The sequence below is a fragment of the Neovison vison genome, chromosome 5 (genome assembly GCF_020171115.1).
Source record: "Neovison vison isolate M4711 chromosome 5, ASM_NN_V1, whole genome shotgun sequence".
NCBI classification, from domain to species: Eukaryota; Metazoa; Chordata; class Mammalia; order Carnivora; family Mustelidae; genus Neogale; species Neogale vison.
In genome coordinates this window covers 67,211,764-67,236,090 of record NC_058095.1, presented here as the reverse complement: position 1 = coordinate 67,236,090, position 24,327 = coordinate 67,211,764, and the positions used below count along the sequence as shown (strand labels likewise).

Sequence of the window (24,327 nt, the reverse complement as noted above, 5' to 3'; positions counted from 1 at the left end):
GTGGCCTCGCTCCCCGGCCTCGCTCATCGCAGTGGCGCAGGGTTCTCCGACAGGCACTCGGGGCTCCAAGAGCCTCTGTGTCCCCAAAAGTGGTTTAAGCCACCCACTCACCCGAGCCCCCATCCCTGCCAAGGCGCCTAGGCCCCTCTGCTAAGCCCCAATCCTGCCCAATTGTCGACCTAAGACTAAACTACAGTTCCCAGAGTGCATCGCCGAGAATCAGGTGGCTGGAGTCAGGTGACTTCTGCCCCGCCCTCACCCAAAGTCAGACTGCCGGAGGAAGCGGGTACAGTCCGAAACGGATCCAGCGTCCGTTGTGGTCGGTTCCCTGATCCTAGAGGATCTCAGGTGAGAATCGGCGCGGCCCCAACAGCCTCCCTCCATTTACCCAGCCGAACCCCAGAGGGTGAAAGACCGGCACTGTAAGTCGGTTGAGGATCTTGCGGCGCGTCTAATCCCCCTCCAGCCGCGCAAATTCCCCCTCCAGCCGCGCCAGGGTTCCATCACCTACCAGGAATCCCGGCCTCGAGACACCAGACAAACTCCAGATTGAAAGGCCCGCGTGGTGGTGAGCGGAGGCAAGGGACACGGGGCTGCCGCGGTGGTGTGGGTGGCTCTACCCTAGTGCAAGTCCGAAGCCCCCTCCCGCCTTTGGGTTAGTTGCGACCTGAATATGGGTCGCAGAGTTTGCAGATTACTTTGGACGGAGACGATGTTGGAAAGCCCATTCCACGAACCCGCGTTGGTGTGCTGAGCGCCGGTCTGCGTTCTGGGGAACTGGGTAGAATGAGACTCCGCCCTGCATTCAGGGGCTTTCAGGCTTGGGGAAAGGAGGACAACTGCCTGGGCCCTACCCTTTTCAAAGAATTGAGAAAAATAATTACCTGTGCTTTATGAGAGCTTGCTAGGTGCCCAAGGCAACGGTAATGATCATTTTACAACATTGCTTCTCAACTTTTTTTTTCTAATGAACTCCTTCCCACCATCATGAAATTTTAATAACATTGAGTTAATCAGTTTATGTACTGTCCGCCTTTGGAGAACGTCAAGCCATGTTTTGCATTTCATTTCATTTAAGTCCCATGATGTAGTCTCACTGCCCTTATTTTACAGTAGGAAATTGAAGATTGAGGAGGTTAAGTAGCACCCCTAATTAACATTTGGGGAGCCCAGATTCAAACCTATGCAGTCTGTCTGCAGGGCACACATTTCTGCCACTTTCTGTGTTTCACAAGAGAAGGAGACTCAAGGACTTGCAGGTTGTAAAACAGTTGACATGATTAAGTGAGATACTTGACAGCAGCGGGAAACCCGTGACCCCACGTTGCTCCTGGGACTTGTGGTTTGAGAATGGGAGACTTCTTAAAATGGTATCTGAGTAAAGCCTGGAAGATAGAACTTACAGAGGAAGAGGGCCATGCTGACAGAGCCCATGGTCATGAAATTCTCCCATTTCTACCTTGTAGCATTCACAAGACATAGTTTTAGTGTATACATATCACTCTGACCTTTTTCTGACATTTTAATCAACTTACCTCTCAATGTCTATCTGTCCTGGTGTCTTTCCTCCAAGGTATCTCAGCCCCTGGGGCTGGGGGACTTTTCCTGACCAAACATTGAAGTTTCTCGGTCCACATTCCACTCCTGCAGGATGAGAGAGGAGCCGGTTAGGCTTGATTCATACCTGATTTCTGGAGGAAAACCCAGACTTTACCCTGAGGGACATTCTGAATTCTGAACTTATGAGACAGGGACACAGGGAGGTGTGAGGAGCAGAGAGTGGTAAGAGTGAATGGCAGACCTGTGGTCATTCCACAGACACAAGAGAGCAATTCCCTGGGACGCCTGGGTGGCGCAGTTGGTTGGACAACTGCCTCCGGCTCAGGGCGTGATCCTGCAGTCCCGGGATCGAGTCCCACATCAGGCTCCCAGCTCCATGGGGAGTCTGCTTCGCTCTCTGACCTTCTCCTCGCTCATTCTCTCTCTCTCAAATAAATAAAATAAAATCTAAAAAAAAAAGAGAGCAATTCCCTGCAGGTCAGGGTACAGAAAGTGGGTGGTAAGATGTGGTCCATATACACTATGGAGTATTGGCCTCTATCAGAAAGGACGAATACCCAACTTTTGTAGCAACATGGATGGGACTGGAAGAGATTATGCTGAGTGAAATAAGTCAAGCAGAGAGAGTCAATTATCATATGGTTTCACTTATTTGTGGAGCATAACAAATAGCATGGAGGACAAGGGGAGATGGAGAGGAGAAGGGAGTAGAGGGAAATTGGAAGGGGAGGTGAGCCATGAGACACTATGGACTCTGAAAAACAATCTGAGGGGTTTGAAGGGGCGGGGGGTAGGAGGTTGGGGGAACCAGGCGGTGGGTATTGGAGAGGGCACGGATTGCATGGAGCACTGGGTGTGGTGCAAAAACAATGAGTACTGTTACGCTGAAAAGAAATAAAAAAAAAGAAAGAAAGTGGGTGGTAGAGAGCATAGAGATATAGCATCAAAGGCAAGGACTCCAGAGGAGGCCAGAGACAGAGGAGGTCTGTGCCAGCAGGTGTGAAAGCTCCTGAGACAAGACAGACCCCTGGAGGAGACAGGGACAGGCATAGATCAGGCAGGCTGGAGCCCTTGGGAAGACGTCTTTGAAGGGAGGGGTGTATCAAGAGGTACCTTGAGGCCTTTTGGGAAAACAAACCAGAGAGGTGTTTCCACACAGCCCTCTCCTAGCTGTGCCTGCGGGAATCCCCAGAGGCTGTCAGGTGGGAGGGTCTAGGCTCTGCATGCTAAGGTAGCAGGTACAGACAAGTTAGAGACATCCATGCTGACTTGCCCCATCTTGACCTGTGGTTCATCTGCTGTACACTGGGCTATAGGTGTTACGTAGTGCATCTCCCTCACTTAACCAATGAGTTTCCCCTGGACTAATCTGGGACTCATCCCTCACTGGGTTCCTATCATGTGTGATCCCTGCCAGTCCTGGCGAGGTGACATTTGTTAAATGAAAAAGTCTTAACCTGGTGTCCTTGGGTGGCATTAGCCCCTTTTGCTTTTGTCCCGGGACAAGGAATGCAATTCTTTTCCTTGGGGTTTGTAGGTTCACCAAGTCAAATATCTGACCACAGTTTGGATAACTTTTTGAAAACAAACAAACATAAAAAAAAAAAACGGGCAATGAAACTGCATTCTTTCTTTTTGTTAACTAGTTACAAGAAGCAGGTGAAGAGAGAAAAAATCAGTAGTTGTCTACTTCCTCAGAGTGGAACCTTACACAACACACTTAGCCTTTCTGAGCCCATGGCTCCACATATCAAAGAAAGCTGTGTTCCACACCCCCCTCGCCCCCCCAGTCACCTCTGAGTTGGGGATGCAAAGCGCATGATGAGGTCACAAGCGTGAGGTGAATGTCCTTTATGTGCCTTGATTCCAGCTGGCATATTGTCCATTTGTTACTGAGTTGCTCCAAACTTAACCTGAACTCTTGCTGTTTGTTTTTCTTCCTAGTTCTTTGAAATTGAGGAACATGATAAGGAGTTGGCTGATTATTTTTATCCTTCTTCCCGTGAAGCTCATAGAGAAGTGTGGTGAGTTTAGAAATGGGTCATCAGCTTCGTAAAGAGGGAGATGGTGCAACACAGTAAGTCACCAGACCGGTTCATAGCCAAGGGTTTAGGATTGTCCGGCCTGCATGTGTCTGCGGCTCCTTGACCAAATGACCACTGGGTGGTGGAACAGATGCAGGTATGGGGTTCAGGACTTTCACAAGGATCCAGATGATTCTGCAAATAATTGGCCTTTTTCCATGAGGTCCCTGTTACCTTTCCCGTACCACCAAAGTCCAACTGAGGCGCTCCAACAACTCTGTACTCTGTGGACCTCACAGAAGGAATTCTAGGTCCTAGGAGATGCTGCAGAAGCAAATGAAGTCACCACCTTGTTGCACCTGGTTCTTCTGTCAGGCTCAGATAAGGAGTCTTCCCAGCATCCTCTTGTAAGATGAAAAAACCTTCTCTTAGTGAGAAACTGAGAAACAGGGTGCAGCAGCCCAAGTGCAGCAAGGGCCTCATGTAACACAGGCTGGTTGTCAAAAAATACCTTGGGGTTTGGGCATCTTTATGAGGTTTGTGAGAGCAGCAGGGCCCTTAGATTAGAGGCCTGTATCATTCTGTCAGTTCTCCCACTGCCAAAAACATTGCTGAAAAACAATGAAAAGGATGGAAAGTATTTACACTCCTAGGATGGCAGGCCAGTTATTTTGATCATCAACTTAGCTATTGTCAAAAATAAAATATATCTCAGAGTGCCTGGAAGCCTCCTTCTTCCTCTCCCTCTCCACTCCCTTTGCTTGGGCCCTCTCTCCCTCTCTATCGAGTGAATAAAATCTTTTTTAAAAAATCAAATATATCTTAAAATCCCTGACTAAATATTTCAAATGACCCTTGTACACACAATACAAATCCTGCAGAAGCTTCCTGAGAGCCGTGCACAGTGGCGATACTGTGCATGTGGCCTCTTGACGGCTCTTCCAGATTTGTTAAATAGTCAGCCATGTTACTTTGCAGTCACGGCTTGTGGATAAACAATTTCCAAGAAAGGAAAGGTAGTACCATGAAGCCTGGTGTTTCTCAACATGAATTCCAGAGCCCCACTCCAGACCTGCTGGTTCATATTCTCTGGGCCTGAGGCTCAGGTGTGTGTCACACCTGCACTGTCAGGCTTTACATAAAGCCCAGGAAGGAAGAGCGCGTCTGGCCACCACCACCTGAGTTATACAGAGGGGAAACTTTGGCCCAGGAGAGGGTAAAAGTCATCCCCAAAGGTGGGACCTGCACAAGATCCTTGCTCCGTTTTATTTCTTTGCATCCTTCCTGAATGTCATTGAAAAAGAATGATGTAAACACCATAAAATCAAGTGACTAGAATTGGGGTTCTAATCTTACTCTGCTTGTTTTCTATTTGCTCTGAGGGTTGGTCATCGAGGACTGCAGAGGAGTCTCTGACTTCTCTGGGTGGAATCTTGAGGCACTGCCACCTAGTGGTCATAAGCTCAGCCTCAGGCCCAACAGGCCTGGGTTTGAATTCTGCCTCTCCATTTCTGAGCTGTGTGGGCAAGACACTTTCCCTGTGGGGTTTCTGTTTCCTTATATCCAAATTGGGAATGATAGTACCCACCTCTCACTGTTACAATAATTAGAGAATGGGTTAGCAGTGTGGCAGAGTGGGTAGGATGGGAAGCACAGTGTGAGGTGCCAATAAGTATTCCTTCAGAAAAAATTTTAAAAATACCCTGCCTCAGGGGAAACTTTGGGTGATTTAATGAAGCCTTGTTTGGTGATTCTTATGGTTTTCAGAACCTGTTGCCCCAGGGCAAACTTTAGAATGCACTTTCCCTGGATATGATGCCTGTTTCTTAACTGCCTGCCATCTTGAACTTGAAAATGTCCTGCTGTGTTGACCTGATGAGAACAGTCACCAGCAATTATTTGTCACTCAGGCCCCATAGGAAATGTGTCACAAACTCTATCACACTGTATCTTCACAGCGCCATGTGAAGTACGTAGTGCAGTTCCCTCCACCTTATAGGTGAAGAAAGAGGCCCACATAAGGTTATAAACAAGGAAGGAAGGAAGCAGGGGAGTGACAAAGGCAGATAGACTGTGTGACTTCCGAGCCCAGTCTCTCTGCTGCTGAGTGCTGCTGTCTCCAGGGACTCTCAGTGAGGGGAAAGCAAAGAGTCCATGATCTGGTTCTCAGGAGCTCACAGCCTCTTCTTGTAAAATGCTAAGAATATGGAAGAGTAAGGCCACGCGGATCTCTAGCTTGCCATGACCACAGCCCCGTAGAACCTTTGGGCCCATTATGGGTTACCCCAGAGATGTGGGGGCTGCCTGGCATCACTGTCTGTCCTGGGCACTGTCTTGTCAGTGGTTTTGCTTATCTGGTGTGGTCCTCAACTCTAGGTAGAAAATAACAACAGGGACCTTAAGTCCTACCACCTCCCAGCTGTGCAAGCCCAGAACAAAGCCTCAACATTACTATCAAGAGTGTGAAAAAGAAGGGTCAGACTTGCCAAAGCTGCCTCCAGGCCCTGAGGCTACACATGAAGGAGGGGTTGTCCCACTCAGCTCTGAGAGGCTTGGCCTCTGCCAGGACCAGCATGGGAACATACCCACTCAGTGGGGCCCAGCCAGGCAGATGTGAGGAGAGTGCCGAGACTAGAGACCTCAGACTGTGGGATTCTCCCTATTGAGGGCTTGCAAGTGCACATGACAGAGCCTGCGTCTGTCCACATTCATGGTGCAGGGTTGTCGCGGGGAAGGGAGCCCTCCAAGGCCCCAGGTAGCAGAGCCAGGCCCAGAAGTACAAAGTTCCAGACTGGCTGATTCCTTGGCAGGAGATGAGGTTACTGTTCTTAGAAATGTTCAGGCAGAGGAAGAGCAACTTCCAGGTAGGAATAATGAAAAAGGGGGATCAGACAGTAGAGGTTTTATCCGGAACTTTTAAGTTCGCTTCCAACCTGAACACCTAAAACTTATGATCTCAGTTCTTGATCTTCTGTCTGGAGGGAACCGGGAGGAGAGAAACCTGGGCCCTGCCTACAGCCGTTCCCCCTACAAGGAGTATCTTAATCAAGTTGAGCTCCTTTCCCATGGGCTCCCTTCCTGCCCAGTCTAGCTTCATGACCACTCCTTATTCCTTGTGTAACCCTGAAGGCCCTTAGGTAAGGGAGGTGAGGTGGACAGGTGACTGGGGCTTTGAGTACACCTGGGAGTAAGGTGGGGTGGGAGTGTGGGCTGCCCAAAGAACACAGGAAGAGGCCAGGGAGAGGCTAAATCACTCGGGTTCTATGGCCAATTTGCTCTAGGGTATTTGGCCTCCTAAACCTGCTTTCTCCGTCACTCCCAAGGCCTGTTTGCCTACCTTATCCTGCATCAACAGTGCCAAATTAGTGCCAAAAAGAAATCACTGATAGTGAGACCATGGTAGTCACCATTTTCCCCCCACTCCCCAGTATAGTCAGCCTCAGGAAGGGGATCAGTGAATGGCTTAGTTAGTACGGAGTCCAAAGGGGATCTTTGGAAACAAGGTAGCTGGGCCCTGTGTATCTCTGAGAGGACAGAAAAGGCCTGGACCAGTTCTAAAGGGCCATTTTAGCTCCATGAACAGAGGAAATCCCAGTGCTTTCCCATCTGAAGAGGGGGTTCAAGTCTACATTTTTCAGTCCCAGATTGATGCTTGAATTCCTGTGTGACAATTTTTGGGCTCCAGTATTCTAAAACTCTGGGTCACTCAGCCTCAGAGCCTCTCAGTGTGGGGAAGAAGAAGCTACAATGTTTCCTGCTTGGGCCTATGTCTGCCTCTCTCTGGCAGCAGAAGGAGAAAGAGCATAACGAAGGCTCAGGTTTCCAGGCCCAGCACCCACCCTCTCAGGACCTCCATGTCTTCTCCTAGAAGATGGGGGTTGTCCCGAGTCAGAGCTCATGAGTTCAGATATTGGGGATCCTCATCCCAGTTCTTCCTTGTGAGTCTAAGTTCTCTGACCTAATGATTTGTCATTGGTTTGAGTCCTTCTAGAGTCGACAGTCGACCTCACTGTTCCTCCCACTGTGAAGCTGGAAAATGGGAGCTCAGCCAACATCAGCATCACCCTTCAGTAAGTCCCTGGGCCTAACTCTTGTCATCAGCCAGTTCATTCACCCCATGGCTGGGTCAAGGCTGACCCCTGGCTCTGTTCATATTTTAAGTGTGATACCTTTGCCCCTTTCCTTTAAGACAAGCCAGAGAACCAGAGGGCCAGTGGATATTCTGTATGGGGTCATCAAGTCCCTTCTGTCCTGAGAAAAATAAAATAAGCTTTAAAAAAAAAAAAAAAGCCAGAGGAAGGTGATAGTATGATAGCAGGTGATCTGCAGACTCATGTCCTAGAGTCTCTCCACTCCCGGCCAATGAATCCTTGTTTCAGGAACCTTTTCCTTGGCTGAGGTGACCTTGAGTGATCAGCATTTGATGCTTCAGAGTGGTCCCTTCCAAGGCTCTGAGAATTTGCTCAGAGCCCTGAAGGTCAGGGGTCAAGGAGCTGAGCTGTTCTAAGATCAGCAGGAGTGACCTTTTTGGGTAGACCCCATTCATGGCAACACTCCCACCTGGCCTTGTCTGAGAGTCTTACTGGCTAACATCTGCTGGTTCAGTTGTGAGGTACCGACCTAGTACAGACTGCTAGAGAACCTGTCTCCTCCCTGTCCTTCACTGCTACACCCTCCTCTTGCCTCCCAGCCATGAGGATTCCCCGAGATCTAGAACCCTGTCCTTTTCTCTTTACCCTTATCCCCTTTTTTCACCTCTTCTGGGAAGTCTGATCTCCAGCCAGAGCTTTGATAGGAACCTGGATTCTGTCCCAGCTCCTGCCACCCCTTTACATGGAAACCTTATAAATCTGAAAAGCCATCCCCTCACCACATCACCCCTCTCCAGAATCCTCAGGTGGCTTTCCATGGCCTTCCAAATGAACCCCAGGTCTGTACATTCACACTTGAGGACACCACCAGCTACTCCCATCATACATGTCTCCTGGCTTTCTGGAGACACACTGGTCTCTGTTCAGACCCAAGCCCTTGAAAGCCTTCTCTATCAGAACAGATGGCATGGTCCTGTTGGCCTCTGGACACTTCATTTGGCAGTCACAACCCGTTCCCCACCTTCTCATGCTCTCACCTGGCCCCTGTGGGCCTCTTGTCTCCCGATACCGATGGAAAGCTCCTAGGAGCAAGAACCCCACCACGACCACTCAGGGCCTAGCACAGAGCACTGAACTGTAATTGCTTGAGAAGGGACAGACCCAAAATCTCTAATTGCTTGAGCAGTGACACGCCCGATGTGAAGTTCAGAGGATTGGTTGAGATCTCACAGTGTCCAACTTCTCAGCAGTAATCAGCCTTTTATCCTCCACAGGCATCCGCTAAATGCAACCTTGGTGATCACTTTTCAAATCACATTTCGTTCAAAAAATGTTACTATCCTTGAGCTCCCCGATGAAGTAAGTAATGAATTTTAACTGCTGGGTAACAAAATAGTTTTTAAGTAAGTGCTTTTCAAAATAGGCCACTTTGTTTTTATGCCGTGGGCTGCTCCTGTTCCATAATTCTCAAAATCTCTGATTTGGGCTTTGTTTGTCTTTGAGGATGGGCATTTTATGCCATGTAGTTGGAATGAGGAGGGTGGTAGCAAGAAATTTGAGGCAAAAATGGTTCTGGGAATGTAGAAGAAATTCTTAATAAGATGACTTTCTTAAAACTTGGCTGCTTAGAGGGCATTGGCAGAAGAGCAGTACTATCCCTGCTTGAAAATCTATGAGCAATGCAGAATTGTGGGCCCCATCCCAAACCTGCTAATTCAAAACCTGCATATAAGCAAGATCTCCAGATGATTTAGGCCCACACTGAAGTTTGCAGAGCACTCTTCTGAGATTCTACTGGTTGAAAGTTATTTCCAAAAACAGGCCAAATGCTAACGATAACTGTTCATAGCCCTTATGTATTCATCTGTTAATATACACATTGCTCCTACCTTACCAACATTTGAGCCAATTACTAACTGACTAGATTAAAAATATCAGTAGGGAAGGGAGCAATGTAGAGAAAAAACAAGAGTTTAAAAAAAAATAGACAAGATAGATGCAGGGATAACTACATAGCTCGTCATGAGGACCTGTGTGGTTGCAGAGATGGGCTACGGGTTGGCTCTGAGGCCCTTAGCATGAAAATAGTACTGAAGCATGTGGTCAAATAAAGGACGTCAACCCAGAAGGGACTTGTGTGGGAGGGCAGTTCTGTCTCACCCTCTAGTGAACAGCACACCTCATTAGAGCCATTTCTCTCAACTTTCCCCTGCCGTGGGGCACGAAGCCTGCTGTAGGGTAAGAAAAGCCATTGGTTCTCACAGCAGATTGTGGCACCCAGCTGAGGTTTGGTTTGATCCACAGATCAAATTTAGAGTCTGAGGAATGATGCAGTCACCTAGTTTAGGGCCAGTAAAAATCAAACGTAATCTTAAGCAAGGAAAGCCTGGCACAGAGAAGCCCACACTGTGTGCTTCCTTGTGCCTAAAGTACACACACAGCCAAGACCAATCTGTAGTGTTGGTCAGCACAGCAGTTTCCCCTGAGGATCAGGTGAGTCTGGAAAGGAGTAGAAGAGGGCTTCTGGAGTGCTGGAAGTGTTCCATTTCTTGACCTGCGTGTTTGATCTTGGTTTGTGGTTGTCACTTTATCAAGCTGTGATGTGTGTACTTTTCTGCACATATGTTATGATTCATTTCTATGTAACTTTAATGGTTGATAACATTGTATGTCAACTATAATTTTTTTTAAAAATTATATAGTGGGAATCAAATCCAGTTACAGAATGATCTGTATGGGCGCCAACCCACTTTCCAGGGGCCAACCTGTACGCCCCCTGCCCCCCATCAAGTTCAAGCACTCCTATCTACTCCCTGTGCCTTTGGAAACCACTAGATAGAATTTGGGGGTCAGGCAGTCTAGGAATCTCAGATAAGGTAATCCACCCAATACAGCGCCAAGTCCTCATTTGTAGACATAATTGTAACATTAGTCATGTCTACTTGACGGGGTTGGGAAGAGTAAAAGCAAGTATAAAATTTCTAGAATTGTATCTGGCATGTAGAAAGAAAGCACTCAGTAAAAAATAGTGATAAATTTTGCTGTAGACCTAAAACTGTTCTTAAGATAAAGTTTCTTGGGGTGCCTGGGTGGCTCAGTCGGCTAAGTGCCTGACTTTTGATTTCAGCTCAGGTCATGATCTCAAGGTCTTAAGATCAAGCCCTGTGTCAAGCTCCATGCTGAGTATGGAGCCTGCTTAAGATTCTTTCTCTCCTTCTCCCTCTGCCCCTCCCCACTTGGCACGCGCATGCTCTTTCTCGCTCTCTCTAAAAAAATTAATTAAAAATAAAGCTTACTAATTAAAAAAAAAGATAGTGATAGTTACTATTTCCTTCTATCTTGTATCTGTTGATTTTTAGTTGACTGGTTTTCTTCCTGCCTAGTTCCTAAAGGGACTTAGTGACAACTTAACAAATATGCAAACATTACCCAAAAAACTTGTTAAAAATAAGAAAAAGTAGGGGCGCCTGGGTGGCTCAGTGGGTTAAGCCGCTGCCTTCTGCTCAGGTCATGATCTCAGGATCCTGGGATCGAGCCCCGCATCAGGCTCTCTGCTCAGCAGGGAGCCTGCTTCCTCCTCTCTCTCTCTCTCTCTCTCTGCCTGCCTTTCTGCCTACTTGTGATCTCTCTCTGTCAAATAAATAAATAAAATCTTTAAAAAAAAATAAGAAAAAGTAGCCAAGAGTAGTACATGGCATGAGGATGTAGCTTGCACGAGGCAGGCCACGAATCGGACTCTGGGCTTTGCGGCAGCCACTTATACCATTTCACTTGTTCTGCCAAAGCCCCCTGATTTCCAGTGCTAAAAACACCTTCCAGGATCCTCATAAAAAAGCCACTGAATTCTAATGGCTGCATCTTCACAGTGCCTGTGGTATGGGTGGAGGTTGGGGCCCAGAGCAATATCCAAGGAACAAAGTGGGGGAGAAGGTTCAGGGAAGGTGTATCATTCTGCTCCCTGCTACACTTGAGAGATTTGAGAATGTCGGGGGTTGGTGGTGGTGACTGGGAGATCAGATATTGCAAGCACCTCCAAGTACTGTTTCTCAGAGGAGAGCTTTTGATAAGTATTGGTCAGAAAGGAGGGGAAAACGTTCTCTCTCCCTGAAGGTGCATCTCTTCTGTTTTAACACTTGGCAGCTGCACTGGGCATGGGGCAGACATCATTTGTGGGCATTGAGGAGCCTTCCATTATAAAAGAAGTGGAAGTAATAGCAGTCATAGTATTTATGGACATTCTGCCATTCATAGCAGCCTTGTAAGGTAGACCCTTCATCCCCATGTACAGGTGAGCAAACTGAGGTCAGAGCTTGAATAACTTGCCTGAGATCTAATGGTTAGGAAGAGGAGAAGAGCTATCCTACCTTCCCTGGTAGTTGGGGCCTGAGGGCCCTCTTAACACACAGGTATTGGCGGGGGGAACATGCAGGTAGTTGGTCCAGTGTTTCTCCCTCTTACTGGTAAGCTCTTAGAAGGCAGGGACTGTGTGTGGTCTGTCTCATCATTCCTAGAGCTGGACATTGAAGTCCTAGTAACTGTAGCACCAAATTGAATTCAGTTTTCTTAACAGGTTGTGGTGCCTCCTGGAGTGACAAATACCTCTTTTCAAGTGACATCTCAAAATGTTGGACAAGTTACTGTTTATCTACACGGAAATCATTCCAACCAGACTGGGTAGGCTGACCTTAGCCCAAGTGGGCCTTAAGCAATGAGACGGGAGGCTGGCAGTGTTAAGAACAGGGATGTTTCCTTCAAGCCCAGCCTCAGCTCATCTCAATCCTAAACTCTTTCTAGCCCGAGGATCCGCTTCCTGGTCATCCACAGTGACATCATTAGCACCATAAACCAGGTGATTGGCTGGATTTACTTTGTGGCTTGGTCCATCTCCTTCTACCCGCAGGTGATCACCAACTGGAGGCGGAAAAGGTAACCTGCTAAGCTTGATGTGAAGTCACTAGAGGCTAGTAAGATGGGAGGGCATTCCAGAGAGGCTGTAGGCGGCATGGGCTCAGACTTCCTCCTCTGCTCTTCTCTCTTCTTGCCCTTTTTTTAGAAAGTGTCCAGTGTGAAAGCTCTAAGAGCTTGTGGCAGGACTTGAAGCTCTGGGCATTTGTCTGTGACCCAGTTCAGCTCCTCTGTGTGAAAGCAACAAAATGGGGCTATTCAGGAAGGGGAGAATGGGCAGGGTTGGGGGGAGTCCATCACATCTGCTCTGTTCTTGGTCCACCCAGCCCTGGAGGAATTAGTGTCAAGTCTTGCAGCAGGGCCAGGCTGGGTCCTTCAGCCTTGGAGGTGAAGCCGCCCCACCCTGACCTTAAAGACACAGTGGGCCTAGAGTTGTGTCTCTGCGCAGGAAGGACCCAAGCTCTCTTGAGTCACCTCTACCAGATGGGCCTCGTAGGGGGCTGTTGAGCTGGGAGCCAGGAAAGAAGATGCTTCCTCTCCGGAGGAGGCCTCCAAGACTTTCCCTGTGGGGCCAGGACTTGAAGAGGCAGGAGACGAGGGAGGGCGGGAGGGAGGAAGGAAATTGCTTCCCAAGAGGGCAAGATTGGGTGGCATTGACTGGGGTATGCAGAGGGACCTGAGGGCGGTGCTGTCCTTGGGAGACCTGGGCCCTCCTCCCCTCGTGCTGGAAGCTCTGTCTCCTCTCTTCCCTCCAGTCTCACCCTTTGCCCTGATTTCTCTTCATTGCTCCTATGCCACAGTGTCGTTGGTCTAAGCTTTGACTTCGTGGCCCTGAACCTGACAGGCTTTGTGGCCTACAGCGTGTTCAACATTGGTCTCCTCTGGGTACCCTCCATTAAGGTATGGCACTGCCTGCCCACTGCAGCCCGGCCCAAGCTGGTGGGTAGCCGGGCTGCACCTCACCCCCAAGCTTCTCCCAACCCCTCAACCAGGAGCAGTTTTTCCTCAAATATCCCAATGGAGTGAACCCTGTGGACAATAATGATGTCTTCTTCAGTCTGCATGCAGTCGCCCTGACCCTGGTTGTAATGGTGCAGTGTTTCCTCTATGAGGTGAGAGATGAATCCGGTGCCCACCCCACCTCGGGCTGCCTAGGCCAACACCCCCCACCACCTGCTCCCCACTCCTCCCGTTTTACAGAAGATGTAGAAACTCAGTGTCTACTCACTGAGATGGAGATAATAGAGCTGGCCTTGTGCTGTGTACCGGGGACACCCATGAACCTGAGCCTTCAGGACCCCAGGTCTGGGGTGAGGGACACAGAGAGGCGGTCATGACCTATCAGATGGAGAGCTGAGCAGGAGGGGAGGACACAGGTGGCTCCTGGAGGCCCTGACAGGGCCAGGGAGGAGCAGGGAAGGAGGGCAGCATGGAAGTGGGGTGGAGTTGTGGTCCATAGTATTTAAGTGATGTTGCCATGGTGATGGGGAAGAGGCCAGGGTGGGGCAGCCCCAGCTGGAGGGCGAAACTGAAGACCAAGGGGCAATGAGAGCCACTATGAGCAAATGGGTATGGCTGGGGCTCGGGGTCCCAGAGAGGGGACAGGCTCCTGAGGGGTCTGCTTGCCATGCTGAAGAAACTTTGCCTGGAGGGCTGTATTGCTGGAAGGTGAGTCAGCAGGGAAAGGCACCATTAGGGCAATTTTCAGGGGATCACCAATAGGTATGTTTTGTCTCACTTGCCTGTGGATACATTGCTTCCTTCGGGGAGCTCCTTCTGCACCTGCAAGGTCAGCTAGGAACTGCTTGGCTCTTGCCTTCACGAACTTTCTAGGTTTTCTTACCCTTTGCTGTGAAGCTGGGTGAAGGCCTGATTTGGGGCGAGATAGGGTGAGGGATGGGTTCCAGAAGTGATCAGACTCCACCTGGATCATGGAATAAGGCACAGGCCTCTCGTGTGTTGCAGGCCACATTCCCAGCTCCTGGTGGCCTCCGAGAGGCACCCAGCTCTGCAGTGTGGGAACAAGAAGAAAATGAGCTCTGGAAAACCTAAAAAGGACTGAAATGGACCCTGAGAGTGACAAGGGTGTGACTGGTACTGGACTCTTTATGCCCCACCCCAGCCCCTACCATTACTCCCTTTGCTTCTCTCTGTCATCCTCAGCAAGGCAACCAGCATGTGTCCTGGCCTACCATCAGCTTCCTGGTGCTCTCATGGGTCTTCGTGCTCGTCACCATGATTTTGGCTGCAGTTGGGGTAATCACATGGCTGCAGTTTCTCTTCTGCTTCTCCTACATCAAGCTCGCAGTGACGCTGGTCAAGTATTTTCCGCAGGTGCCTCCAGGGCCTTCCTTACTCTTCACATGGCCAATAGTGTGGGAGGCACGACAGGGTGCAGGTTCTGCCCCCATGGGGCAGCTTGTAGCTGGGGTGTGGAGATGTGAATGGAAAGTTGCAGTGGAAGTCCTGAGCCCAGCCAGAGCAGGGCCTAGCAGAAAGCTGGCAGTAAGCACTGCTCCCTTCCCTGGGGCCAAAAGTCTCAGTAGAGACTTCTCTGAGCCCCTGCACAGCTCTGAGAGTCAGGTTGTTCAGGTCCCTTGTTTCTCCATCCCCATCTTTCCTAAGGACATCAGTTCTTCCCCCCCCACCCCCCCCACCACCACCACCCTTGCCCGCCGTTGCTACAACTGATAACCCTGACAAGCAGTGGCAGGAGACTTGGGAAAGAGCCAGTGAGAGGAGGCAGCCCAGCATCCTATCCAGAGAGGTTTTCCTTAGGGGTCTCATCCAGGATACACCTTAAGGACCCTCAGCATGCTCCCTCAAGTACTGGGTCCTATTCAGATTCGGAGATCTAAGAGTCCAACATGATTTCCCCCTTAGCCCAAATGGCCCAGGACAGGGGGAGGTGTGAAGTAGCTGCCAGTGGCGGGCTCCGCCCCTGAATCTAGGGCCTCCTGTAACTCACCCCATTACCCTTGGAGGAGCCTCCTTCTCAGTATCCCCAGTACAGAGAACCTTGTATGTCGTGGGTTCAGGAAAGAGAGCATCCATCCACGCCCTCCAAGAGCCAAGGCATGTCTCTTGGAGGGCATGGAAACAGATCCAGGCTCTGAAGGATGAGCAGGACTTAATTTTATGGGCAAGAAAGGAGGGGGATTTTAGGCCAGGGGTAACCTGCACAGCAGCATGGGCAGAGAAGTACGGGAGGCAGCAAGAAGCACTGTTGAAGCTGAAAAGGTAGGGCCAGAAAAAGTGTATTCTAAAATATAAAGAAGGTAGGGACAGGCCTTAGGGGGCTAAGGAAGAAGGCTTCAGAATGGTTGGGGTTGGGGGGTTGGTCTTGAGGGAAGTAGGGCCACAGTCCCTGAGTGTGGGAAGGCTTGGGCCAAGTCAACCCAGGAGGCAGGAGCCCCATTTGGAGATGTCTGGAATTGTCCCAAGACTGGAGAGGTGGCCACAAGCATGAAAGAGGATGGAAGAGGATGAAGAAGGGGACTTAATAGGTAGAGAAAACCCGGGAGAAGACCCACTGTGGAGGCCACACCTTTCCTCTTGTGTGATAGGGAAGTTGCCCCAGTCAGAGAAGTCCAGAGGGTTCTGGCGTTGGAGGAAGGATGTGGGGCAGTGGCAGTAGAAAGTGGCCGGATGTCCAAGTGGACCTCCTCAACTAGACCTAGGAAGCCTGAGATGCAGTCTCCAGAGCCCAGCCAGAGCTGAGGTGGTAGTCAAGTCCACTCTACGGATGGAAAAAAACTGAGGTTAAACTTCCCAAGATAACATTCCCAAGATAACCTCCCTCCAGTGGTGGAGCCGGGATCCCAGACCAGGCAGTTGACCCCCAGCCCATATTCATAAGCACAACATGAAGTCCAGGCTGGGTTTCACCTTCACTGGAAATGAGAAGAAAAATCAATTGCTAGAAAACCAGGATAGGGTCTCATCCCAGAACAGGGAAGGATAAAGATGGAGAAGCAACATCTCCCCCTCCTTGCAGTTGTGAGGTGCAGGGGTGAGAGGAGGAGAGCTGTTTGCTATGTGCCAACATGAGACACAGGGACCCGCCCATACTGTTCCGTCTGCTGGCGGACTTGTCAGAGCCCAAAGGTCACTGTGTTCCTTGATGCTGAGGCCTGAGCACATGAGTGGGAGGAATTAGAGCTGTTCTTGTTTGGAGTGGTGGTCACAAGGTCTAAGAGGCGGCCACCCAGCCCCCTCACTGCCGTCCTCTGTCTGACCCAGGCGTACATGAACTTTTACTACAAAAGCACCGAGGGCTGGAGCATTGGTAACGTGCTTCTGGACTTCACTGGGGGCAGCTTCAGCCTCCTCCAGATGTTCCTCCAGTCCTACAACAATGGTGAGTCAGCCAGCAGACTGCCTTCCCATCTGGTGGGCTGAAGGCACAGGGTGGGGGCCAGGCTTCCTGGGATACTTCTCCACCCCATCCACCCCGCCCTCCAGCCTAGGAATCTGATCCAATCTCAGCACTTAAGGTGAGACTCGCCTAAGGGGCTTTACAGTGGGAGGATTTGTGGTTTCCTGGGCAGATGAGGACACCTTCCTCCCCGCCCCCTGCCATCACCCCGCAGCCCCCACATCCTCCATCCAGCTGCTTCGGGAGCTGCCAACTTAAAACCAAACTCTGTCCCCTATGGCTGTTAACAGACCAGTGGACACTGATCTTCGGAGACCCAACCAAGTTTGGACTCGGCATCTTCTCAATCTTCTTCGACGTGGTCTTCTTCATTCAGCACTTCTGCTTATACAGAAATAAACCAGGGTATGACCAACTGAACTAGCACCCAGGGACCCCAGCATAAATGGCCCCGGGTCCTGTGCCCACCAGGAAGGTTGGGGCAGAGCCTGGATCGCAGGGCTGGCTCAGTGTGCTGACAGTGTTGCAAGTGCTCTCTTCCTCAAGGCCAAACACCTGACACACAAACCAGCCTGCCCTCAGCCAGAACTGTCCCAGGCCAGGCTGGGAGGAGCCTCCCTCTGAGACAGATGGCTGACTCTGCTTTGAGATGGAAAACCACACCACTGACGGCCCCTGCCAGGCCTCGCCGGCCAGGCGTCTGGCCCTCCTGCATCTTGATGCCGCCGTCTCTATTTTCTTTAAGGCTTCAGGCAGCACACACGGGTTCTGACAGCCGTCCCAGGCAGGATTGGGTGCTGAGCTTGGAGCCGAAGGCCTTGACCTAGTGACCAGTGTTTCTGGGAGCAGCTTGAAGGACTGATCCCGCAGTTGTGAGCCAAGGGTGCTTTGCTGCCACTGGTGTGTTCACAGAGACCCAAGCAGCCAGGTGGTGTGGCCAATGGACTCAGAGGTGCTGGTGCTGGTGGCAGAGGGACAGGACTTTTGGGATTAGGCCTTGGGGGGGGGGGGTGTCCCTTCTCTGAAGGCCACATGCTCTGAGCATCCACCTTCCTGACATCATTCTACATAATTCAACATGCACAACCACATCACAGGCGGCCCAGGTTAGGGTCTGGTAAAGAAACTAGATTTCGGAGCCTTGAGGTGCCCAACAGATTGGTTCTGAGCTAGGCTTACGCCCAGACCCTCTGGATCTTTACCATACTACCCCCTTTGGGATTTTTTGGAGGGATGTTTTGAAGTGAGTGGCTAAATTTCTTCACCTTCTGCCTACCTCTACTTCCCCAGAGTCAGGGACCCTATGTAAACCCCTTCAATTGCTCCTTATCTTGTGTCTGAGTATAGGACACGTCTGTGTGTGCACACACATACCAGTCTGTGCCTTAGAGGCCAGTAAGACCTGCCAAATGGTGAGAGTAGTTCCCATGTCGGGGAGGGGTTGGACCCTTCCTTCACTTACCCCAGACACCTACCTGAGACTCACCAATTTTTTGGCTACTCAGGAGCCTCCCTTAAGAACTTGACACCACTTCACACACACCTCATGGGCCCAGCCCTTATTCCAAACCTCCTTCCCTCTTCTCCCAGGCATCTGTCCTTCCTGTGGCAGGAGGGGAGGGTCCCAGGATGTGCCTTGTCACTTCACTCTCAGACTTCCTACTGCAAGATTAACATGAGGTGCCTGTATCCTTAATTAAAACCTGGTTTGTTTCCTTTCTGCACACTGAGCATTTGCCAGATGTGGGAGGCAGGTGTGTTGGCTTAAGAACCAATCTTTGGGACTTGGGGAGAATTCGGGTAGGGAAACGCATGGGTTACACAGTGATGGCGAGCTGGCTGCATGCTGATGGGGCACTTCATCAGAGAAGCCTCTCGGGTAGTGCAAGATGCCTGCCTGCTCAGGGCCAGGTAGGTCGTGTGGGTACCATGTCTGTACAGGGCATGTTGCTCAAGCTGGGGTTGTGAGCATGGGTTGGATGGGTTACAGGCACTCTCGCAGTGCCGGCGGGGGCGGGGGGGGGGCATTTGTGCTAGGCCAGGCAGAAGCCCTGGTAATCTCCCAACTTACCCACATCTCATCTGATCACAGCCTCTGGAAATGTGCAGCTGCACTCCTGTCTGTGGTAAACTGTATGCTCTCAAGAGTCGTACAGGACAGGTATTTTCTCCCATGAACCCCTTATCGCCCCAAATGGAGCACAAGCTAGGGGAAGTGAAGAGTTCCCCACCCCACTTCCAGTGCAGCGGCTCCCAGATGTTCCTACAGATGTGGCCCTGGCCACACAGCAACTGGCAGGCCTGGCATCAGCTGGGTTTCATCTCAGAAGTGGTTGGGGGCCAAGCTGGTCAGCCCTACCACCGAAGCTTGGATTACTGGACTACTTGGAGTAGCTGCCATCCACCCCTAGACGTCCCTACCCCATGCCTCAGCAAAAACCTCTTGTAAATTCCAGCACTGTTTATTTGGGCCCAAGATGTCAGGCAGGGGCAATTTCATACTACCCCATTTCCACAGGAACCAAAGCAACGCTGTTCCCATATGTGATTTAGTAAGCTAAATTCAAAAGTAGAATTGGCATCTCCAAATAGTAAGGTAAAAATGCTTCTGTATCAAAGTTGTGATTAAAAAAATATAAAGTTAAACCCACAGGTATAGAAAGAACTGGCAGTCCTGAGAACTGCCCTGAAATGTCAGCCTTGGACTTCATCTAAATCTTTGAAGCAGGTGAACCCTGGGGAAGCCATGGGGTAAACTGTGAGCCTGCCTGGCTTCCGTTCAGATGAACTTCTGTAGTGTCTCTGGCTGTGTGTCAAGTCCCTGCTGGGGAAAGCAGGAAAAAAACATGGGGTATAGTCATTGCAGAGCTGAGACTTCAGGGCAAGGTCAAGCCCTGGAGCCAGGGCTCAGTGTGGGAAAGGCTGGCCCCACCCAGCATTCCCCAGCCTCCTGCCCATCTGGGCACTGCTAAGGCCAGACAGCCCCAGGGTCTGGGGAGGCCAAAAGCCTGATAGTTCTGAGGATGAGAGCTGGTCCCAGAGCCTGGGGCCAGTGGTGGGAGGTGGGGAAAGAAGGCTGGGTCAGGTCCCAGGGACAGGCCTCTGGGACCAGCTCTGGCCCTTCCAAGCCAGGGGCCAGTACTTAGCAGAAGCCAGGATGAGGTGCTGACAGAGCGTGGACATGGTCACTGTAGGCAGGCAGGCCCGAGTCCGGGACCACGGCAGGCTGCTAGGACAGCATGGACTGCTGCACTGCCTTCTGCAGTGACTGCCGTGTCACCAGCAGGCGCACCACCTCCTCCGAGCGCTTGGTGAGCCGCTTCCGGGCTTGGTCGTGCGTGACCATGGTCATGTCCCAGCCATTCACCTGGCCCAAGGAGAAAAGACAGCCTACTTCAGCTCTCTGCCCTCTGGGATCTGGAAGCAGGTTGGGCTTTGGGGTCCTGGCCCACCCAAACAGTCTCCCAAGCTGATGTTTCTGGGCTGGGGGATCCCAAGCGCCACAATGGAGGCACACAGAGGAGAAAGACTGCTCCCTTCTGGGGGCAACTCCAGCATGTGCTCCAAAGTGCTTCAGTGAGCTTCCCAGGTTCCCCAGGAGGCAAAGGTAGCCCCTGACCCCTAGTGCTTCTGGCACCCCAGAGCCTCTGGCCCAAGCCTTGGTTTCCTCCTCTGGGACATGTGTTACCTGCATAATCTTATCTCCAATCTGCAGCCCAGCAATTTCAGCAGGGCCTCCTTCAGATACTCGTGTGACGTAAATGCCCTGGAAAAAAGCAGCCCCGGTCCAGCCCCAGTCCAGAGAGCAAAGCCCAGCACGGCAGACTCCCAGCCATCCAACTGATTCAGCACCAAGTCTGCCCCTAGCACAGGCTGTGCCAAGACAAAGCTGCCCCACCATGCTCTGGCCCCTGCTGCTGTTCCTCCTGGGCTGGGAGGTCCCATCTCCCACCCTCATCCCTACTTATCATTTCTTAAACCTTCTTAGGACCGTTTGAAAGACAGAGCTCTGCGCCTTCCATGAAGGCCCAGGAAGCAGAGACCCACCATCTCAGGCCTTTGTCCCCGGTGGACCCTGGTCCCCCTCACCTTGTCTGTCTTGTCTTCTGAGAACGGATTTTGGGAGGGATCCTGGTCAATTCCACCTCCAATGCTGAAGCCCAGTATTAAGTTCTCACCTTGACGCAGCTTGTGAATTTCAACTCTTTGCTGGCAAAGGAAAAAACAGGGTGGGGGCAGGTGGGTATGTGGACAATGAATCTGGTCTATGTCCAGCAGCAGCCTCAGGCTGCTGGCCCAGCTCAGAGCCATGCCAATGGGGTGGAGCCCAAAGCCATCTACAGAATTTCAGCTGGTCACCACACTGGGAGACTGGGGCGGAGTAAGGTTGAGACTCAGAACTCAGCCACAACAACTGACCTACGTAACCTTCTGTCCTAGCCTCTGTGACCTTCCTGTTAGTCTCAGGCACCAGCTTCAGTCAACATATACTCTAAGCTCCTGGTCCAAGAGCCAGGAGGCTGTGGCTGCTGTAGATGGGTGCCTGTGTCCCAGGGAGGGACCACACAGGGCAGAAGGGGTCAGGCCCTGAAAAAAAAAAAAAAAATGCAGGTACTCCTTGTTGAGGCAGCTCATTGCTGAGCCAACCCTGTCAAGGGCAAGACTAAAGATGCTCCAGAAAAGCAGAGAAGTTCAAACTTGCACAGAAAGAAAAGGAAGTACAGTCCTGGCCAAGGGACAAGAGCAGAGGCTTGAAGGTGCTATGGATACACGTTCATGAAATGAGTGTACCCTACAGGACTAGAACTGGGAGGTGAGGTGAGGTTGAGGCTGAGGCTGGATTAGAAAGGCTGTGGAGTACACACGCAAGAGGGAGGGGGTTTCTCTGTAAGCCCAGACCCTGCTCTTATGCATGTAGGAGGCAGAAAAGGGTTCTAGAGCTCTCCCACCATACTCTACAGCTGTGGTCCCCAAACTGCTAGGCTCCTTTCAAAGCCCTCAGCAGAAGTCCTCCAATCACCAGAGTATAGGAGCTAGACCAGATCACCCCACCCCAAAAGTTGAGTTTTAACAGGAAGAAAAAAAATACCCGAAGTGACTTGACCTGTACCAACCAGACATTGAAAGGAATGACAAGAGTTTGGACACCTAACTTTGATTCTGGGCCTACTAGGGCTCTCAGGAGTCCCGGGATAAGATTGGTCATGGTCAGGTTTGATGCTAGAACAATCGACCAGTTGGGCACTCAGGAGGAAATGGATATCTTCCAGCCTTGGGATGTGGAGGACATGGGACATGATTACTTGGAAAGTGAGATCAACAGACTTGAGGACTGCTTGTGGTGGAGAGGAATCAAGGGGAGCACCCAGCCAAGTGGCCTGGCTGAACACAACTCTCAGCTAGGGACACAAGGAGAAGCATTTTGGAGTGCCAGGAGCTACCCAGGCAAGTGTCCAGAAGGCAAATGGACCTATGAAGCCACAGTTCAGAGAAGCCAAAATGGTTTTAACATTCTCAAAATGTGGGTATCACCTTTTATCACATGGGATTAGGCAGGGACTAGGGAGGAGGCCACCCCTACCCCATCCCCAATCCAAAACACCAGAGAGAGAGGCCAGACCCCACCCACCACTTTCAGACATATTCCTAGTGTTAACAAGAATTGGGTGGGCATGGTCTTAGAGTTCTGAGGAAGGCCAAATGACCTGCCAGGACAGGAGAGAGGGGCAGCAGGAAGTGTGACTCCGGAAGCCCACTAAACTTAGGTCCATTTGCCCAAGTGTGAACTCCTCCAGGACTGCTCCACCTCCAACACACATCTTTGCACACCTTTGCCCCACCCTCAAGATTAGAGGGGAGTACAGGCCCTTAGGCTGGAAGACAGGGCCCTCTCCCAGACTTACTAGGTGATTATCAGGCAGGTAACTGCCCCTTTCTTGTGCTTCCCCTACACTGCCTTTCCCACGCCCACCCACCCCCAATCTAAGAAGCAAACCTGACCCTCTTTGAGGCAGCTAGGGATCTTGAAAAGCAAGGTTGGTGCAGTCAGGGTGAAGCGTAGGACAGCTGTCTGCAGGTGCAGAAATGTTTCTTACTAGCTAAGGCTAGAGCTGGTTCTCTAAGGTCAACCTCACAGGACACTCTAATCAGTGGCTTCACACCCTGTCACCGCCTGACTACCCTGCACACCCATCTGAGATAACTGCAGTCTGTCCCGTGGCTTCAGGACTGGGACTTCCATATGACACAGTGCCTACCCAGCAGGCATCTCTTCTCAGATCTGGGTTCTTCTTGAGGGCTTCCTTTTGGGCTGAACGTGAACAGACCTCTTTCCGGAACTCAGTTTCCCCACCTCCGCCTCGGAGTTTGCCTCCCGGCCCCATTCAGCTTTGGCACTGGTGTCTGAATCTAATGTCCCAGTCTCTTCTTCCCCTTACCTTTTCTAATAGCATTTGGCACCCGAGACAAGCCAGTGGGGAGAGCCAGGGGCCTGAGCTAGCCCCCAAAATGTCTGGTCTCCTCAGTGCCAGGCGGGGAACCTGGATATTGTCCCAGGGGCTGGGGAGGCAGGGAAAGTTTGGAGCAGTAGCGAGCCAGTTGCGGCGCCTCCACTCTGGAGCGGGCGGCGCGGGGTCCAAGCAAGCAAGGCTGGACGGGAGGGATAAGGGACTGCTAGTCAGGCCCCGGCCACCTCCAACCCCACAAATCTCCCTCTGGGCGGCGGCGGCGGCGGTGTCTCCTGCAGGGGAGGAAGCATTTCCTCATTCCAGAGGCTTCGACTCACGGATGTCGCGGCTGGCGCCCGCCCCCCGCAGCTACCCAGCTGGGGACTCGGGTCGGGAAGGGGGCGCTCTCCCGATACTCCCACAGTTGGGGACTTTCTCCTCAGTCCTTCCCGCCCCTGCGGGCTGGATGAAGTCCAACGAGGTGGCGGTAGTGCGCGGGATCTGATCGCGATTCAGGCTGTTCGGGGCGCTTGGGTCCCAGCCATTTCTATTGCCTGGGTGGGGAAGACCGCGGTCCCGCTGGGACAGAGCCGGGACCGGAACCCTGGCCGCAGGTTTGCAACAGCTCTGGGTTCAACGCTTTGTCAACCTGTTTGGGATGTCAGTTTTCCTAACTGGAAAGTGGGGGCAAGCCAAGACCAAGAGAAGCCCGCGAGCGCACTCACCACCACGGCGGTGACCGGCTGGCCCGGGACGTAGGACATCTCGACCCCAATCTGGAGACCAAGCCCAACTCAGTGAAGCCCGCAGCGAAAATCCCGGCAGCCGCGCCCTCCCCGGTTAACAAAGGCACCCCGATTCGGGCCGCCCCTTCATGAATAGTTAACAAAGTCCCAGCCAGTCACGGGTCGGAGCGCTGTTCG

At 51.4% G+C, this 24,327-nt stretch overlaps 2 protein-coding genes across 3 annotated transcripts; one reads left to right on the top strand and one right to left on the bottom strand.

The window, feature by feature from the left end:
* The first annotated feature begins 278 nt into the window (after positions 1-278).
* Positions 279-18,682, top strand: CTNS (cystinosin, lysosomal cystine transporter). Of its 2 annotated transcripts, none has more exons than XM_044249237.1 (12): positions 279-348; positions 3,505-3,584; positions 7,576-7,654; positions 8,950-9,034; positions 12,246-12,349; positions 12,470-12,601; positions 13,381-13,480; positions 13,573-13,692; positions 14,744-14,836; positions 16,823-16,940; positions 17,249-17,363; positions 17,704-18,682. In XM_044249237.1, exons 2-12 carry the CDS (start codon positions 3,524-3,526, stop codon positions 17,783-17,785), a joined length of 1,089 nt encoding a protein of 362 aa, XP_044105172.1. In that variant the 5' UTR covers positions 279-348; positions 3,505-3,523; the 3' UTR covers positions 17,786-18,682. The 2 variants fall into 2 exon arrangements, with proteins under 2 accessions (XP_044105172.1, XP_044105171.1); XM_044249236.1 differs by having other exon boundaries at positions 14,744-14,914.
* A 722-nt stretch (positions 18,683-19,404) lies between these two features.
* TAX1BP3 (Tax1 binding protein 3) lies at positions 19,405-24,275 on the bottom strand. The gene is made up of 4 exons (XM_044249238.1): positions 24,130-24,275; positions 21,048-21,167; positions 20,647-20,724; positions 19,405-20,325 (listed from the first exon to the last, which is right to left on the bottom strand). The coding sequence occupies exons 1-4, from the start codon at positions 24,166-24,168 to the stop codon at positions 20,188-20,190; spliced, it is 375 nt and encodes a 124-aa protein (XP_044105173.1). The 5' UTR covers positions 24,169-24,275; the 3' UTR covers positions 19,405-20,187.
* Between the last annotated feature and the right edge of the window lie 52 nt (positions 24,276-24,327).